The sequence below is a fragment of the Sciurus vulgaris genome, assembly GCF_902686455.1.
Source record: "Sciurus vulgaris genome assembly, chromosome: 16".
NCBI classification, from domain to species: Eukaryota; Metazoa; Chordata; class Mammalia; order Rodentia; family Sciuridae; genus Sciurus; species Sciurus vulgaris.
In genome coordinates, this window is record NC_136477.1 from 12,106,226 (window position 1) to 12,125,548 (window position 19,323).

At 55.6% G+C, this 19,323-nt stretch overlaps 1 protein-coding gene across 10 annotated transcripts in view; it reads right to left on the reverse strand.

Annotated features, from left to right (window-relative positions):
• The window catches only part of CACNA1A (calcium voltage-gated channel subunit alpha1 A), a 244,806-nt gene that overhangs the window by 167,632 nt on the left and 57,851 nt on the right, over window positions 1–19,323 (reverse strand). For all 10 annotated transcript variants that reach the window (XM_079115382.1, XM_079115377.1, XM_079115378.1 and 7 more), the window contains one exon: window positions 15,312–15,605. In XM_079115382.1, coding sequence (XP_078971508.1) covers window positions 15,312–15,604 — 293 coding nt within the window. In that variant the 5' untranslated portion in view covers window position 15,605. The remainder of the gene's footprint in view (window positions 1–15,311; window positions 15,606–19,323) is intronic.

The window sequence follows — 19,323 nt, forward strand, 5'->3', positions numbered from 1 at the left end:
CGCCCGGCCTCCTGCCACCAGGCGGCCCAGCCAGCAGGCAGGGACCAGTGGGCCAGCTGCACCTGGGGCCCTCGTTAGTCCCACTATCAAACGCTCCCGCGTGGCAAGCTGCAGGCCCAGCTATGAAATATTCAAGGAGCAGGAGCCCAGCTGGGATGAAAGGCCCCTGGCCACCACCAGGAGCGCGGACACGGGCCTGCCACTGGGACGTGGGCCTGCCGCTGGGACACACCGAGGCGGGCGGGCACCAGGCGCCAGGGGCCATGGGGGGGGGCCACCTGCACAGGGACAGCCAGAGCCGCAGGGAGTGAGCTATCCGCCAGGAGAGGGGACTTCCGAAACCCCCAAACAGAACTGGTCACTCCACGGGGATGGAACGGACAGCAAGGTAGCCAGAGGCTGGCAGGGAGGGTGGGCTGCCAGCGAAGGGTCGGCCCTCCTCTGAGGCTGACCAAAGTGTCCTGGGCAGGTGGAGGGCATGGTGGCACAACACTGTGAACATACTAAGTGCCACCGAGCCACACTGGACACTGGTGTGGCCGGGGGCAGCTCAGTGAGCGAGGCCCTTGGTTCCACCCAGCTCTGGGCGGAGGAGGCTGACGGGGACTCTGCTGTCACCTACAACTGTTCTTTAAAGACGGGTGGAGGCCACGCAGACCCATTTATTAAAAAAGGAAAAGGAAAAGTTGAGCGTCCTGCACTCCAGCTCCTGGCTCCAGACCAAGGCTGCCGACCTCGTTGCTTAAAATGGACATTATTACATAGGGAGTGTGGGCCGCTGTGTCCCAGGCAGCTGCGCGGCACTTCACAACGCCACAACCTTTCCTCCTGCAGACCCTGCAGGGAGGTGCCAGCAGGCCCCGGGTTCGAAAGAGATGGAACTTGCAGCTCAGAGAGGGTACGTGGCTTGCCCAAGGTCACTCAGCCCCCACTCTGTTCAACCTGCTCGACCACCCAGTGGGCTCTGTGCTGACCTCTGCTGAACTCTAGAGGCCCCTGGGGGATTTTAAGGGCCTGCGGAGCCTGTGGGCACGCTGACGGTGGAGGTGCTGTGGTCACCATCAACTTCCTCCTTACAACACCCCTGGGGGGAATTAGCACTCTGCCCATTTCACAGACGAAGAAGCTGAGAGTCACTGAGGCCAAGCAGCTGCCCCAGGCCACAGTCCCTCACCGAGCACCCCACACCACCTCCCCCTCGCTGGCCCTCCTCACTCTCGGGGACACCAATGGCTTCCCAGGCACCATCTGGGGTTGTCCCTCCGGGTTCTTGGCCCTGTGATGCCGGTCCCTGTCCCCAAAGGCTACTCCTTTGCTAAACGTGTGGCTTTGGCAGGAGAAGTCTGTGGTCCGCGCCTCCGTGTGCCTGTCTGTACTCAGGAGCAGAAATTGAGACCCCGAGGGGAGTGGGGGGCAGCCGGCGGGGGTGGTCGCGGGTGCCTTTGATCAAGCCACCTGAGGCGTGGGTACGGCACCCCTGATCCGCTGCCAGGATCAGGGGGCACCAATGAGAGACAGACAGACAGACAGAAAAGAAGTCCACGGCTCATCAACTCCCACACGGAGGAGCCGGGTACTGGCCTGTCCCCCAGGCCTCCCGTCTTGGTTGGCACCACCTCCCCAGAGCCGCCCCCACCTGAGCAGACACAGGGCCGGGAACAGGTCTGCCCTCGGGGGGAGAGGCTGTTTCCACGCAGGTTTGGTGGGGGGACTCCTGCTGGTCACTCAGGGCGCCTGGAGAGCCTGCTCCGCACCACAAGGCAGCCACCGGCCCTGGGCAAGGGGCCCAGCAGCAGCGGGCAGGGGCTGGCGTGGAGTTCAGTGACTGCACAGCAGCCATGACCAGCACTGCCACGTCCAGATGCTCCTCGAGCCCCGAGCCCACCGCTGACGTGGACATGGTGGCACTGGGTGAGGCCCAGGGTGGTGTGGACAGAGGCGGGCAGAGCCAGCCACCCTCCCTCTCCAGCAACCTGGCCCCCAGCCCGATCTGTGGCCCGGCCTGGCTCTTCCTGAAACCCGTCCTGAGGAAATGGTCCCAGGCACGAGAACAGCTGCACAGACCCCTGGACCAGGACGCCCAGGACAGAGCAGCCAGCATCGTGAGAATGGCTGCTCTCGAAACTTCCCAAGATGACCCCGTTTCCGTTACAGGAAACGGGAGGCACGGGGGTGCAGGCGCGAAGGACCTGCATTCTCTGGAGTCAGCCATGGCCTCATCACGGTCTCGGAGGCCCGAGCAACCTGCCCATGGCCTTGGCCCTCCCCCGGCCGGACCCCGCACCCAAGCCCGCCTGCCCCAGGGCTCAGTCTCCTGCGCCTGCCAGGCCTGCCCGGGGGCACCCAGAACCACAGTCCAGCAGCAGCGCCCACTGTGCCAGGAGCCCAAGAAAGTGAGGCATGACTTAAAAACTGGGCAACAGAAGGAGAGAGGAGGGACGGCCACAGCTTGGTTCCAGCACTCCCGGCTCCAGCCGAGATCTCCTTCTACATACTCGTCTATATTTATATCAACGAATCTGTCGGGAGCAAGCTTGTTGCTGATTGTGGGGGATCTAAAGTTCACAGAAAACTGGCTTAGACACCCAGCGAGGAAGAGAAACTGTAAATTACATTTAAGTCGCCTGAAACCCCTACACCCACCCACTCCCCACACAGGACACATGTGACATCGGGATTTCTCAACTTGGGCATCTCTGACACCTCCGTAGAGGGAGGCCTGTCCTGCGTTTTGCAGGTCACTTAACAGCGTCCTGGCTTCTACCCACGGGGTGCCAAGAGCGTCCCACCCCACCCCCCGCATTCGTGACAGCCAAAAATGACTCCAGATGGTGCCGAAAATTCCCATGGGGCAAAGTCGCCCCCAGTCCAAAAGCACACGGCCCAGGAAAAATTTCAAATCAACTAATTATTCTTTCCCCGTTCCTCACTGTCAACATCTGGAACACATCAGTCACCTGGCTGCCCAAGCCCTCTGACAGACTCAAAGAAGGTGGTAACTGCAGTTTCAATGGTGTACAGGGAGAGTCACAGAGGGGTAAGAATGTCCTCTGGAAACCTCAGAACCTTGGACAGGGACTCACACAAAGATGTTCCCTGCACCAGCATTTACAGGGGCAAAAACCAGCAAACACTGGAGATGTCACCCGAGGCCTAACACAGCCATAAAGGAGGACGTCGCCGGCTATTAACAAGTCTTTTCTGGGGTAGCTGCCAACCCGTACAGCACCACTGTGTGAATTCAAACAAGACGCCCCTTCTGAAGTTGTTGGGGCCATCTGTCAAAAAGCTGTCATAATATCCTCATTTTGTTAGAACAAGACACTTTGGCTTCTATCAGCTGGGATACGGAAACAACATCCATGCAGCTCCGTGCCACACAGGACGGACGCCATCCTGCCCAGACCAGTGTACAGCCCATGCCACTGTACGTGAAGGCCCTGAGGGTCTCTGGATCCCCAGCAGCACCGCGCTGTGCTCGTGAGTGCATGTTCAGAAAAGAGATGCCATGAAATACATTAAACTGTCTGCAGAGATTCTTTCTGGATGGGAGAGTGTGCATATATTTTTTATTTTTCTATGTACTTTAGATGTTCAATAAATTAAGAGGCTAGGCCTCTTGGAGAGAGTGATTTCTGGGTCCTAAAAGGAGAGAGAGAGGGCTGGGGTGCAGCATTTGTTCAGCAGGTGCAAGACCCTGGGCTGCGTCTCCCGCTCTGAAGGAGTGGGACGAGGGGAGGGGAGGAGGCAGAGGAGGAGGAGGAGGAGGAGGAAGAAGAGAAGGAAGAGGAGGAAGAGGAGGAAGAGGAGGGGGAAGAGGGGAGGGAAAAGGAAGAAAGCAAAGATTTGAATAAGTGAAGAAGAGGAACTGCCACAGGGACACGTAGAAGAACATGCCAAGGCAGAGGAACCAGCTAGTGCCAGTCCCGTGAAAGCGTGTGGGCAGAAGAGGTTGGGGTCTGGGACAGAGCAGAAGGGATGAGATTAAAAACAGGGACCAGCTCGCAGGGGTCAGAGGACCCTGCACATTTGCAATCTGCAGCCTTTGGCTGGTGGGCAGCATTTACTCACACTGCCCAGAGGAGACCCCAGCAGCCACCACTGCAAATCACCCTGTCCAGCCGAGGAGCAAGATCCATGGAACTTTTGGTCCCAGGGCCGAAACAAACAAAACTGGGTGTTTCCAGAATTTTAGTAGTCTTTGTCAACAACACGGTTGATTTTCTTCACCCAATTCAACGGTCACACATGTCACCCTGCAGGACAGTTGAGGGATAGAAGGAAGGTATCCCTGCCGTGCACCCCCACAAATGTTTTCCAATTAAAGAGGTACGACAAAAACATGCAATCATACGGGTTTTTGTAAAAGCATGTAAGATTCCATTGGTTCTGGAAAAGACACAACAAGGGTAGGAAGCAGAGACTCACTTGTACCCAAGTCAGCAAGAACACCAGAGGGTTCAGATGTGGACGCTCGCCCCAGCCACACCCTCAGATGCAGCACCCCATCCCCAGCTCCCCTTCAGTCCAGCCATCCTGCCCGCCTGCCCACACGTTCACCCACACCCAGTCCACCTGCTCATCTACCCACCCTTCTGTCCAGCCCCATCATTTACTGATCTACTCATCCACCTCCCCAGAACCCAATCTAACATCCTTCCTTCATTTCACCCACCTGTCCACCCGTCCACCTGTCCACCCATCCGTCTGTCCATCCATCCATCCATCCAGGGGATGCTCCTCTTTCCCCAAACCACAAACATGGTCCACAACCTACTGCAAGTGATTAGGGACAGCACAAAGTGTCAAAAATCTGCACTGTAACCACACTTTGAGGGAGAAATGAGTCCACAGACATTTCTGAATATTAGTGTGTTCAAGACCCCAATGCTTCAGGTCCCCTCAAGACCCTGATGGGAATCAGCCTCCTCTTGCGGCTTTGCTATTGTCAAAGATGGTACCCTCTGGGCGCGGGCGAGGGCAGGGACAGAGTGGGGCCAGAGGGAGGAGAAGCTGCGGTGGGACCTGGCGGGGCCTGCCATCGGGTCACAGGGAGTGGGAGACGGAGACAGCTGGGGACGTGGAAGAACATCACTAAGAAGCAGGGAACACTCTGCTGGGATCTTGGAGTCCTGGTATCAGTGATCAAGCCCTTTGCTGTTCCCCCGCCTGTGACATGGGGCAATACCATTGGGCTGAGCCTTCAGGAGATTAAGTCAACAGCCCAGATGCCAGAGGTTAACAGACTCGAGGGCCTTGGCAGCAAAGGGCAGAACACTAACATTTATGTAGCACCAGCTGTGTACCATGCACTATTCCAAGCACTGGGTCAGAGAAGCCCCAACGGAGCCACCTAAATCCACCCATCATCTGTCTGTCCTTCCACAGAGAGACGTGCATCCTCTTTCCAAGTGCTGAGCGATTATCACAGTCACTCAGCATGACTGTGCGTGAATGCTTTTTGGCTTCCCAGAGAGGTCTGTCCATCTGCTCGGAGTCCAATATCAGGGCGCCGGCATCTGGTGACGGTCTTCTGGCTGCATCATCCCATGGTGGAAGGTGGAAGGGCAAGAAGCAAGCAAGACAAGAGAGAGGACCGGGGACACTGACATCCTTCTATTAGGAGCCCATCCCCATGAGAATGGCGTTAAGCCGTTCATGAGGGTCAAGTTCTCGTGACCTGATCTTTTCTTTCTCTCCCGTGCCAGGATCAACCCAGGGCCTCCCAGGCATGGGGCAGGTGCTCTAGCCCTGAGCTCCCTGCCCACCCACTCATCGCCTCTTCAACACGATGCTTTGGGGATTCAGTTTCCAACACATCAACTCTTGGAAACACGCGCAAACCATAGCGGAGACCAAAGCACAGAACACTTAAGTGACTTTTTTTTTTGCGGTGCTGGGGATCGAACCCAGGGCCTTGTGCTTGCAAGGCAAACACTCTACCGACTGAGCTATCTCCCCCGCCCCACTTAAGTGACTTGGCCGCGGTCACACAGCCAATGACTTGCTGAGCTGGGATTCCAGCCCCAGTCACCTGCTCCAGAACTCACGCTCTCAGATCAGCCATTTGCATCGCTACCATCTACACCGCAGACGGTGACTCTGGCATGCAAGCAGGAATAGGGCTAGCTGGTCGACCCGGCTCTTCATGAGACCCACAAGGAGGCTGTGAAACAGCTGGGCCCGTTTCTGCCTGATGGCTGGTGGCCCATCAATGCTGATAAATCTCAGCTGGCTCTCACTGGAGATCGAGCCCCGAGTACACAGACTCAGATTAACACCTTGAACTCACTCATTTACTCAGAGGAAGAACTGTTCAAGATCACCAGAACAAAAAATCCTGGGACTCTCCCAAATGTCCATCACCCAAGAAAATGAATAAATCACTGAATTATCACAGAACACAATATTAGAGAGCCAAGAAAAATAGAGCAATGATTTGTAATTACCTTCAACAAGAAGTGAACCTGAGGGGACAGAGGGAAAACGCCAGGTTGGAGTTCTGGACGAGGTCAAAGACCAGGACCAGGGAGAGCCGAATGGACACTGTTAGAACACAATGTGTAATAAAAGAAAATCCAATAAGACACCACTCATGAGCCGATGGCCTGGGGCAGGGAGCAGGCAGGGACCACGGGGAGAAGCTTCTCACTGCTGGTGGGCTCGTTCAGGTGTCTTGGGGAGGGCCAGCAGACCCGCAGCCTCAGCACCAGGGTGACTTGCTGGGAAAGCAGAACTGCAGGTCCCAGAAACTGAATCTCCTGAGCCCCAAGCTCTGGAGTAAGTCCACCTTCCTGTGCTTCAACAGCCTCAAGGTGATGCTGGTGGGAAGTTCTGCCCCAGAGCAGAAGATCCCGGCAGGGCCAGGGACCACACCTTGAGGACCAGCCTTCCCGTTCTTGATGGTGGTGACAGATCCATGGGGATGTTCATCACTGACATCCCTCAGCATGGGGGTGGGGAGGACTGGTTCCTGACCCCCCACCCGACCTCCCCACAGACACCAGAATCTTTGGATACTCAGGTGCCTTCTAATAAAGTGGCACAGGATTTAGGTAGAACCTACACACCTGCCTCTCTCTATTTAGAATCCTCTGTAGAAGACTTAGTCTCAAGTAGCCGTGCACTTGATACAATGTACATGCTATGTTAATAACAGCTATACTGTATCATTGAGGGAACTGAGACAAGGGGAAAGTCTACAATGTTGCACGCAGACCTCAACTTTTCTCCTGAATATTTTCTACCTGTGGTCGGTTGCATTTGCGTATATGGAACTGCAGACACGGCAGGCTATCTGTATAATTAAATAAGTAATAATGGGCAAAAGGAAAGACTACAGTGGCAGAGGGTTGTGGATCTGGATTAGGATTAAAGTAATCATCTTTTAATCTTGGGTGCAAAAAAGCGCCCCACAATTTCGTCTTCAGTCCCTGGAGGAGCAGGCTCAGGACCTGTGGTAACCGAGATGAACACTAAGCATGAGTAACTTCAGACTTCTCGGGGTCTGAGGTCTGGTGATCTGGCCTCGCAGGGTCTTTTATCCTTCCTGCAACTCCTCAGACATAGCACTAGTCTGTTCATTTTACAGATGAGAAGACTAAGGCACCAGCTGTGAGCTGGAGCTGGGGTTTGCAGCCAGCGTTCCCTGTCCCCAAGCTCTGCACACGACATCACCTCTCCCTGGTCCAGACCTGACTCCTGGTCCTATGGCTCAACAGCTGCAGCCCCAGGAGGATGTCACAGGGTGCCACAAGCATTTCACAGTAGCAAGGGACGGTCAGCACAGCCCCGCCCACCCATGCCATTGGTCTTAAGAAAATCAGGAAGTCAACCGGCGAAGAGGGTCTGTCACTCAGAATCTATGTAACCTCCACAGCGCAAGTTCTAGGTCTGCCCCAACGTCTCACTTAAGATGCACCGGTCCGTTTATTCTTGAGAACAAAAAGGCAGCATTCAGACTTGGCTCCACTATGAATCTGCTTGTTTAAAAGACACTTTTTTGTCGTTGCCGCAGTGCTGGGGAGGGAACCCGGGTCCTTGCATGTCCGACATTGCTGTAGAGCTGAGCTGCATCCCCAGCTCTAAGAAGACCAGAAAACTGGCCTTGAGTTATGCATACGTTTTTTACACCCAGGCCTAAAAGGAGAGCCAGACTTCATGCTGCGGACAGCAGGACCAGCAGGCAGGCGTCTCCACTGCATTTCTCTCACGGCTCCATCCAGACAGGAAGCCATCACTAGGGGACAGATCCTTAGCTGCAGGTGCCTGCTGAGCACCTGTAAGAAAGGCCCGGGCTCCGCCCAGCCTGACAGAAGATGCAGCCACATCCGACCAGAGCTCGAGGGCAAAGCTGATCCGACTCAGTTCAAGCTTTCCACTCCGCAGCTGTGGCCTCTCTTGTGCCTTAAAGGCAGCTTCAAAGGCAATAGGACCAGTTGGGTTTTCAGAAGGAAAAAGCAAACAACTGTCCCCTTCCTGGTCATCGGTACCTTCTTCTCAGCCCGGTTCTCTCTCTCTCGGTATTAAGAGCTCCCCACCAGAGTGACCGATGCCCAGTTTGTCCAGGGCCATGGGGGATTTGTGAGACACCAAAACCAGGGTGGTCCTAGAAACTGGAGCGCTCGGCCATCTACGCAGACAAGAGCTCATGCTCTGGGGCTTCTGAACCCCAAACTGCTGCGCCCACCCGCCTGGCTCCCTCTCCAGGAACGTTCCTTGAATTCTCCACTCGCCAGGTAATCAGGGAGAAGGAGACAGGAGTTGGTGGCGGGGGGCACCCAAATTCTAACCCAACCTCAGAGCAATGTTCGTCTACCGAGTCTGCGGGGCCTCCTGGGGTCCTCGGCACCTGTCCTGAGCCCACAGCCTCCCGAGCTGGACTCCTGACCAGCTCTGAAGGACAGGCCGCGGGTGGGAGGGGAGAGCTGGGAGCTAATTATACACTTTAAAACCCTCACCTTGTCACCCACGGGGAGGGACCGAAGGAGAGGAAGAGAATTAAATTTATCTTAGACAGAAGGGAATAGGAAAAAATGGGTCAAGTGGGCACGCATTTTTTTTCCTTTCCCCTGAAAGCTTCCAGAGAGAACAGAGAATTCGAGATGTCCGAGGGCCTTCTCCAGGGAGCGGCACACAGCCTGGCCAGCCACAGAGGACCCGCTGCTCCTGCCCAGAGTCCTGCCCTGAGCCAACGCACCCCCAAAAGAGCCCTACAGACAAAAAGCCCCTGTCCTCCAGTGGCCCTTGTATTTTAAGAGCCTTCTTTGTACCGGAGACTGTGCTGACCACGTTCTCTGCCTGACCCCATTTAACCTCCAGAACCCTCCAAGACAGAGGCTGCCGGAAGCAACCCACTCCTCAGACCTGCCAGCAACGGAAGCCCCAGTGCCCAAGATGGAGTGGCCGGGGAGACCTTTGAACCCAGGGCCAGTCTGGCAGAATCCAGAGTTTTTTCCTCTCTGTCCTCCAGGGTGGGCACCATCTAGTCCCTCCCCCAAAGCTAACAGCTCCTTGGAGATGCACAGCCTACCCGGCTCAGGGGCTCCGACCTCTTCTGGATTGAGTCCACCTTCCCAATGGTGTCTCCTATTGCTGAGGAAATACGTACATGTGCTCACTTCTGGGGGGTGACAGGGACAAGGATGTGATCCCCAAGCACCTGGAAGATGCCCTCCCAAGTCCCTCAAGAGCCACTGCTTCCAACTGCCCCTCCCAGAGACCTTTGTCAGTGTGATAATCTCATCCACACTCCCCCACATCCCTGCACTGATACCCCATGACATCCGCACAGGATGTGACGTGGTTTAGCTCCAGGTGGAGACGGGCACTTCTTTGATGCACTCAACAAACATCTATGGGGTGGCTGCTCTGTGCCAGGCCCAGGTGGATTGTGGCGATGAGCAGGGTAAGGGGTGAGGATCTCACAGCCTCAGAGCGTGATTTCTACCAGCAACAGGCAGAACCGACGCGTCCCTGCCAGAGTCCCTCCTCTCTACTGCACAGGCTCTGAGCTTGAAGCCACGTCCTCAGTCTCCCCTCTTCTCTTCCTGGGGTTCAACCCTACCATGCTCTGCAAGGTTCACACCCCTGAGCCTTAACCCCTAAGGACAGATGTGCTTTGGGGTTTAGAATCGGGGGCTTCTAGAAGGATGACAAAGATGCAGAAGTAAAGTGTGCAACCAGCTGGGCAAACCCTTGGGTGGTCTCTCACCAAGCCCAACAGGCACAACCAGGCCACTCAAGAATGCCAAGCCTGGGAGTTCACATCCCCAGGGGACAGGAAATGCACATCTCCAATGTCCCCACTCAAACCTGTAAGCCAACGTGACGGCAGCTCTGCTCACAATGACCCACACTGGGAGCAGCCCACGTGTCCTCTGGCTGGGAAATGAGTGGACTGTGGTGTGTCCATGCCATGAAACACTACCCAGCACTAAAGGGGGACAGGCCACGGGCAGCTGCCACACCACGGACGGACCTGGAGGGCCCAGTGAAGCCAGACTCCAACAGCTACATATTGCATGATTCTATTTATATAACCTTCTAAAAAAGGCAGAGGAGCAGGATGGAGATCGGATCACTGGTTGCAAGGAACTGGGGGAGCAGGTGCTGACTCAGAGGGGCGTTGAAGGGTAGGCTGGGCGGGGAACGGTTCCACGTCTCCATTTGATGGTGGCAACACGATCACATGCATTCACCAAACTCAGAGGCCAGGACATCAAAAGCGTGAATTTTGCTACAAATACCTCAATAAAGCTGACTTTCACGAGAAAGAGAAAAAGAGAACAAGATGTGTCAATGATCTGAACCGGAGAGTCCAGGTGCAGCCCATGGACTAGCGGCACAAATCCCCAGGAGTTAGCTGGAGAAGCAGAATCCCAAGTCCAAGCCCAAACCGGGTGGGCCAGAACCACCACTTAACAGGACAGCTGAGTCTGAGAGCGCTCCCCGTGGGAGGCTCCTCGGCTGGCAGTGGGGCTACATCCTGGAGAGCCCCACGCTGAGTAGAAAGTAGTTCCATTGAAAATGCAGAATCCACCTGACCCTCCGACCACCCCAGCATAGCCAAAAGCACTCTAGGGATGTCACTTCCCCTGGCGACTGTGGGGCTGACCGGGAGCATCCTGAGGAAGAATCAGACCATGCATCATGAGTCTGGAGAAAGCTCAAACCCCCAGACTCAAAGTGTGGTGTCTGTTAATGTCTGTCACGTTCAGGTTGCATTACGCTGGCAAATCCTAAGCTGACCCACCCTAAGCAGGGGCATCTGTGGACATCGCACTCCCAGGGAGACCGGAGCAGTACTTTGTCATCAAGCATACCTGGCCTTCCGTGGGGGTGCACACCTAAATGCTCACCAAGTGCGTAAATGAAAATTGTAAGTTAGGACTACAAAAGGGCTGGGGATGTGGCCAGGGTGCTGGGTGAGCCCTGGGTAGGATCCACCCCCAGCACCACCAAAAAAGGAAAGAAAAAAAAAGTCAATATAAATTCACTTCTGATGAGATTTATCTCCAAATGGGCTCATCTTTTGGTCTTTGGAGTTTTCTGGATTTGGGGACTCTGGATAAGGGATTGCACCCTTGTTGAAAAGATTTCCAGAGTGAGAGCCAGGCTAACACTTTCCAGGATTTTGACCTTCTGGGGGTAACAGCCAAGCCCACCCAGTGGAAGGACCCTGTGGCGCATGCCATCTTGCCCTGTACAGTAATACCTTCTAGAGCCTTCTACTTTTCAGGACAGGCTGAGTCTCACAATGCGCTCCCACATCCCTCTGCTTCCCATGCAGAACATTTTTCTTTAAAGAGCCTTTCCAAAAAAAAAAAAAAAAAAAACCTGGCGGAATGCCAATGAGCCAATGTCTCTAGGTTCCGATGTCAATGTGACTCTGTACCTCTTCTGGAGTCCTCACAAACACGGATGTAAAGCTGGGATTCTGTGTGTGACCAGGAGGCCAAGTGTGCTAATACACAGACCCTTGTCCCCAGCTCTTGCAATGGCTCAAATGTCTACACCGGGTTCAGTGGGAAACCTGCTGGCATAAGGGCTGGAAAGATGACATAGGCGTTTGGTAGCACATCAGAAGGAACGAGAGGCACTAAGTGGGGGCCCGGGGGAACTGACAGATGCACCTCATTGAACTGACAGATCGGAGCTCTGCAGAAGCTCTCTGAGCCCATCTTCCAGTGAATGAAAACGTGGGACCAAAACCAGGGACATACTTGAAGAGACAGAGGCAGCAACGTAAATCTGAACAACAAACACTTCCATTTCCCTTGTCTTACTTGGGAAGAGAAAAGCAAAATGAGTGAGAACCCTGAATTTTCATTGCCAGCTTCAAGTGGGAGCTGCTAAGGGACAGAAGGGAAAGAAACTGCAGTGGCAAATGGCCCCTGTGCATGGGGCGGAAGGGTGAACCACGCGGGTGCGGCCACTTGCAAGTTACACCCTCAGACTCCACCAGCACAGGCCAGGTTCAAGGGACACTCCTCCCTGTTCCCTCCACGAGACAGCACGACTGCCTTCCATGTTCTGCACCCTGGGCAAACACCATTTCCAAACACGCTCCACAGCCTAGAAGCCGCGCCTATACTGCTTGCAGCCACGGATCCACCTCCCAGACCCGAGCAGAAGCCAAGCCCAAAGGAAAATCGAGTGCCATCCCATTTATACGCGCTTCAGAAGGCGGCACACGGCATGCGCGCAGTTGGGAGTCAGAGCATGGTTACCCTGACTGTGGAGCGGCCAGGAAGGGGCCGGAGGGACACTGCGGGGAGCCTGCTCAGGTTCTGTTTCTTGTCCTGGGTCCAGGGACATGGGCGTATTCATTTTGTGAACAGCTATGAGTCCAAACCTAACTCGCTAGTACATCTGTTAGACTTTATTCTCAAAGTTCAGACCAAGTGCTTAAGCGTGTATATTTCTGAACGCCAATGGCACTTCATAAACAAGCCAACGCTCTGCCCTGCTCGTCTCACTCCCTGGCATTTCCATTTATCTCCTTTCACTGGCCTGAATCCTTTTTTCCAGACACCCCAGGTCACTGCTCCTCTTCTCTCTATCCCTCCCGGAGAAAGCCCAGTGCTGGACAAGCCAGCTGGGTGACAGACTGGGGATGGGGTGGGGCTGTAGTGTTTGCTACCTCAGGTCAGAGAGAGAACACAAAGTCTGCAGGGAGAAAAAATAAAATAAAAACATGCAGGGCCTCATCACAAAGCCACCAAGAGTGAGACAGCCTTGGGCAAGCCAGCCACAGACAAGCTGAGTCCCAACCAGGGTCCCCAGCTCACCTGCGCCTCTCCCAGTGCCTCCTCTGGAGGGACCAGGGCAGTCCCTGCCTCACAGAGCTCTCTGATCTGCAGGACTCGGGCTGGACGGGGGTGAGCTGAGGACACACGGAGGGCTCCCCACCTCCCTCCTTTCCTCTGAGAAGACTCCAAACTCAGGGTCCAGAAGGCGCATCTAAAGCCATTTTCAACACAGAAAGCCGCTGTCCAGCGCACCTCCCTTGGCCAGCCTCTGGAGCTGGTGTGCACACACTGACAACTCGCTGTCTTCCAAGCCCCTCGCCACTCGCCCCAATGATGGACAGTGGTCGCATTACCCCTGAGCACCTCCCTGGGCCTGGGTGTGTGCGGTGAGGCGTGGGGGGGGGGGGGCGATTTCTAACTTTTAGGGACAGCCCTTTCATGAGGTTGAAATTCAGGAGGCAAAGAAGCTGGCTCCTGCCTTGAGCACCAACCGAGCTGACCCTGGGTACCCTGTGCTCAGGGGTACACCACCCTCCGAAAGAGGACTTCTGCCGAATCTTCATTTTTCATCATCCTCCAAGTAGACCACTCACACATGCCCCAAACTCATGCTTCCTGGTGAAATTTCAGCACCCAAAAGCCAACAATTTCCATCTCCCCGGAAGTGAATCCACCCATCGTGGTCCTTAAATAGCAACCCCAAGATCACAACAGGCTCAGCCCTGTGGAACATACAATAGTCAAAATCACACACAGAAGGGGTAGGGACCCTCGCTGAGCCCCGGGGACCTGTCCAGTCAGTTGACTGCCACACTGAGGGCTGGAATCAAGCCGAGAAGCAGCACTTTGGACATGGCATGGTGGCCAGCCAGCCTGGGAGCAGGGTGTGTCCCCCCCAGTTGGAATCTGGGTCATACTTAGATAACTGCTAGAAAGCCCAAGTAATCACCCACCCTTGCCTGCCCACACCTCCAGAGATGTTAAGCCCATGCCAGGTTTGTCTGAAGCTCGCAGGGATTTAAAGAAACATGGGAGATTGCATTTTGATAACTCAACGGAGGAAAACATGGTTTTCACCTTCCTCCTGAGTCTCTGATTTAAAAGAGAGAGAGAGAGAGAGAGAGAGAGAGAGAGAGAGGAGAGATTTACCTGCCCGAGATGTCCACATGGATGCTGGTTCCTCTGGTGTCCCCTCCTGGCTCCCCATGGTGGGAGAAGCTGAATCCAACCCAAAGCTGGACATGGCCCCCAGAAAGGACCCAGCCCCCCAAGAAAGGCCAGTGCTTCATATTCTCTTGTCCTGTCTTTCTCACTGGAATAGCCCAGATGGGGTCTTCCCGGGCCTGGGTCCAGATAAGGCAAGTGGGATCTGACTCTTTACACCAAAAAGAGGATGAGGTGTCACCGGGGAATGAAGGATGGGGATCTACAGATATGGGAGGGAATCTGTGCCCCCCAACCCGACACCACCTTCTGGGATCGGGCCCTGCGGCCCACCCTGGGTGTTCACTCTGGCCAGTGCCGGCCTCTCTCATGAAGGCCACATGGTCTCCCATTTGCTCTTGGCCCCGGGAGCCACCGTGCCCTGCCGAGTGCAGCACCCACCTTGGGGGAGGCCGGGATGGAGAAGTCTGAGCTGCAGCTCGGAGCTTCCCGAGGACTCCGTGAGGGGCGACCGGCGCAACCGCCCAGGGCCCCGCTGTTCCCCTGCCCTGTGGCCACAGGCTCCCAGGCCCCGGCCGGCCCGAGCCCGTTCGGGAGAAGTCAGACCCCTCCAGACCCGGCGCTAACGCCCCTCACCGAGGCCGCGACCCGCCCGGGCCCGGTCTCCTTCGGGAATGGGTCCTGGGAAGGGCTCCGCTCCCCGGCCCCAGCCCACTGCCAGGGCTCCGGCACTGGTGGGCCCGGCGGGGTGGCGAGGCTGTGCGCCCTCCTCCCGGCGCCCCTCGCCCAGCCCCGGGAAGACCCCAGCTCCCAGCAACCCCCGGGTCTCTCCCGGCCGGGGAGAGGGGAGGCGGAGGGAGGAGGGGAGGCGCCGCTGCGCTCGGCAAAGGATATGGCCATTCGGTGATCTTTTTGGCGTATTTTCTCACCACGTTGTCTTCGCTGAAGAGGAAGAGGGAGCGGTTGACCGTGAGGCAGTTCTGTCGGACGGGGATGGGGTTGTAGAGGGCCATGGTCCGCGCTCTCTGCGCCATTGACTGCTTGTACATCCTTTGCGCCCCGGGCTGCCCGCCCTGCCGGCTGCCCCCGGCTCCTCGCCCGCCTCCGGCGCCCACGACCACCCCGGCGGCTGCCCCGGAGCCTCCTCCCCCGTAGCGGGCCGGCATCTCGTCTCCGAAGCGGGCCATTCTGCAAAGAGCAAAGGGCTCCCGGTTACGCTGCGGCGAACGCTGCGGAAGACGCCGCCGCCGCCGCCGCCGCCGCCGCCGCTGCTGCCGCTGCTGCTGCCGGGGCCGAGAGGACGGCGGCTGGAGCTGCGTCTGCGGAGACACTCCTCGGCCCAGCCCATCGGGCGGCGGCGGCTCGGCGCCTGGGTCGGGGGCTCACAGGGCGGCGGGCCGGCCCGCGCCGGGGACAGCAGCTCGGGACATCTTCCTGGCTGACCCGAGGAGGAGGGGCGGGAGGAGGCGCGGGGGCGGGGCGCGGGCCGGGGGGAGGGGAGAGCGAAGCGAGCAGAAAATAACCGAGGAAGGAATCCAGGCAATCCCCAGTCCACCCACTCCGGGGAAAAAAAAAAATCAGTTAAAAAAAATTAAAAAAAAAAAAAAAAAAAAAAAAAAAACGCCCCAACGCACACCCCCTTTAAGATGCGAACGGTTTGCAAAGAACGCCCCCCGAGACGCAGTGGAAGCTTCAAATGCCTCCGAGGTCCGGGTCAGGCTGGCATCGTGCGAAAGGAGTGCGCTCGGCCCATTTAAAAAAAAATGGATATTTAAAAATATATATAAAAATAAAAACCAGGTCTTGGCTAAGGGGAAGGTAGCAAAAAAAAAAAAAAAAAAAAAAAAAGAATCTCCTTCTGCTTTTCTTGACTTTCCTAGACCTGGAAAATACGGAAAGGTCTGCAGCCCCCTCCCCCAAAATAAAATTGAATCAAGACTTGGTGGGGGAAGGAGAGGTGGGGGAGGGCAACGCTCCGGAGGGCTCTTAAGGAGTCTTCAGACCGCAGAGTCCGGGTTTTAAAAAAAAAAATTTTTTTTCCTTCCTGAATCACCAGAAGCGGCCTCTTCGGCTCAGGAAGAGCGTGAGCCTGTGTGCGCGCAGCGTCTCGCTCAGCGGTGCCTCATCTCGGGGTTAAACTGCAGCAATGCAATCCTGAAAATTCCCAACGAGGGGGAAAGACCGGGAGGGAGAGGTCTGCGCCGCTCGCTCGCGCTGTTCCTGGATGCTGCAGTGCCTGGCACCCCACCCCACCCCCAGATGCCCGCCGCCGCCGCCTCCTCCTCTGGGTTTTGCTAAAATAAGACTGGTGTGGAGGGGTGCGAGGGGAGGAAGGAAGGGGGAATGGGCGCAAAGGTCTGGACCACGGGCCAGCCAGGCTCCGAAGGCAGCGACTGCGGAGTTGAAAGGCAGAAAGACCCACCCAGAGTGCCGGCACATGATGGCCCGCGACCAATCGCCGAGGCCCGGGGGAACCGGGCTCGGCCGAGTTTGTGGGGGAGAGGAGAGCCGGATGGTCGCGAGGCAGGGGGAGGTTGGGATGGACTCCTCTCGGCCTGGGAGGAGACCTCGTTTCCCACTGGGTTTCACTTCGGTTGCATACAACCCGACGCTTCCAGGATCTTGCAGGCAGAGGGAGAGAGGGAGCAAGAAACTTGGAAAGAGAAGGGGATTCGTGTCTAGGGGTGCAAAGAGTAGATCGCTAAACAGATTTGGTCTGTTTAGCAAAATACGGGTTTTGAAGGCTGAAAGAATTGGGGCACTTCCATAACAGTCAGTCAGTCAGTCATAGCTTGCGGGAGAGTCAGGGGTTTATCCCATCTTTGAGACCCTGGAGGTGGCCATCTGAACTCCCAGCAGCAAACAACCAGCCAGATCTTAGATGGCTCCATAGAACTTCTGGGTGTTATCAGGTGCTTGCTTATCTCCAGAACCACTTTGGTTACTTTCTGTTTGACTTTTTTTTTTTTTTTTTCTATTATGAAATTCAATAAGCACAGTGGAAAATGCATAAAACATAAATGAACATGTTAAGAAATTGCTGTAAAATGAACACTTGTGAAACCAAATCCATAGCTAGACAGGGAATATCACCAGCTGCCCAGAAACCTGCCCACAGGCCACACACCCTTTCCCCCAGCACTAAACTCTACTTGACTTTTTGGTGTTAATTCTTTATAGTTTTACTATCTTGTACATTTCTAAACAATATGGTTTTGCTTTCCTTGTTTGGATTTTTATATAAATGGAATCATATATTCTGCAGTATCTGGTTTCTTTGGTTCTGCATTATATCTTTAAGATTCACCTATTGTCACCTATAGCTGTGTGATTCATTTTCTCTGCTGCATAGTATTCCATCAAAAGCACATGCCACAATTTGCCTACCCATTATCCACTTGATGAACATCCAGGGTTTTTCCAGCTTGGGCCATTAAACATTATTGCCTCAAGTCCTCTTGGTGCAAGTAAGCATGCATGCCTGTAGGAATAGCCTCAGGCTTGGTATTTCTGGATCCATAGGGAATTCATATCTTCATGTTAATAAGAGTCAAACTATACTCCCAAGTGGACGTACCAAGAAATAACCGAATTTTCACAAAGCATGTATAGACTGGGAGGCAAAGCAGGGGCAAAGAAGATGAAGAAGGCAAAACACTTTTCAAAGTCTTAGAAGACTAGACTTTCAAATTCTACTTAGCCCCCACATCAGTATTTGAGATCATTTAGAACATTCTGGAAAGACATGCCTTTATAAATAGTTCCCAGTTGGTGCCTTTGCAGGCTTTATTTAAGATTTTCTAACTTGCCAAGTGATGGACACAATCACTAAATCAAGGTTGGGTGATCTGTGAGAAGATGGGAGGACGGGTCTCAAAGCATCCGTCCTTGATATTGTCCCGCAGCATCTGAAAGGCAGGAGCCCGTCACTCCACACGGAGCCGGAGAACCTGCAACTCGCTCGGACGGACCGTCCCCAGAGATGGCTGCATCTTACCCCGTGAGCCTGACCTGCAGAGAGTTCCAAAGACCCCAGAGGTTCTCAAGAAAGAGTGGCATCTCGCCGCGTCCCCATGACAGTGAAGTGTCCCTGCTCTTCACAAACAGCCCATTTACGCGTGTAAACGATGAAGCCCAGGAAGGTTCAAGATGGGCCCACGGCACTGACACGGGCTCAACCTCGAGTCTGGGCGTCTGCTGGACAGAGCGCACCTCGGCAGAGCCGCTTTGGACACCTGCCATTTCTATCAACGCTGAGTATCTGAATATCCTTTGGGCCAGCAGCTCGAGTCCAGCAGGAACGGACAACAGTGGACAACAGTGCTGCGGACGGGGAACGGGCTCTGCACAGGGCAGGTGGTCTGTGCGACACCTAAGCACAGCCCGATGCCGGGCACGAGGAGCCAGGCGCAGCGCAGAGCCGGGCGCCGCCGACCCGCTGCAGAGACCGGAGCCACCTCCTCGAGGGCGGAGGGCGGCTCGGGGGTCCCGCGGGGTCTGGGGGTGATGGCAGGGACAGGCTGGCTTTGTGGCTGCTCGTTTCATCAGCTTTCTGGGGCTGGCACAGAGGCGTGTGTGGCTTTGCCTGTGACGTCTCCATGACATGCCTCAGTGCCGCGGGAGGTCGGTCGCGTGCCACACGGGATGGGGATAATCCTCTGCGTGTTCCTTGACCACAAAGCCCCTTCCAGGGACTCAGACCTCCCTTTTTGCCCAAGGACAGGGTCCCCCATCTGGGCACCCCTGGGTGAACGTCGGTGGGTCGGGCCTGGGGTCCCTCCCCTGTCCCTCACTGCCCCTCAGCAGGTCCCCGGATGCGTCCACTGGGACACGCCCCTGGTCTGGGAGGGGCTCACGCTGGCCATTCCTTTCCTGGGGTGCCCTGGGTTGACGGGGCAGCTGTGGG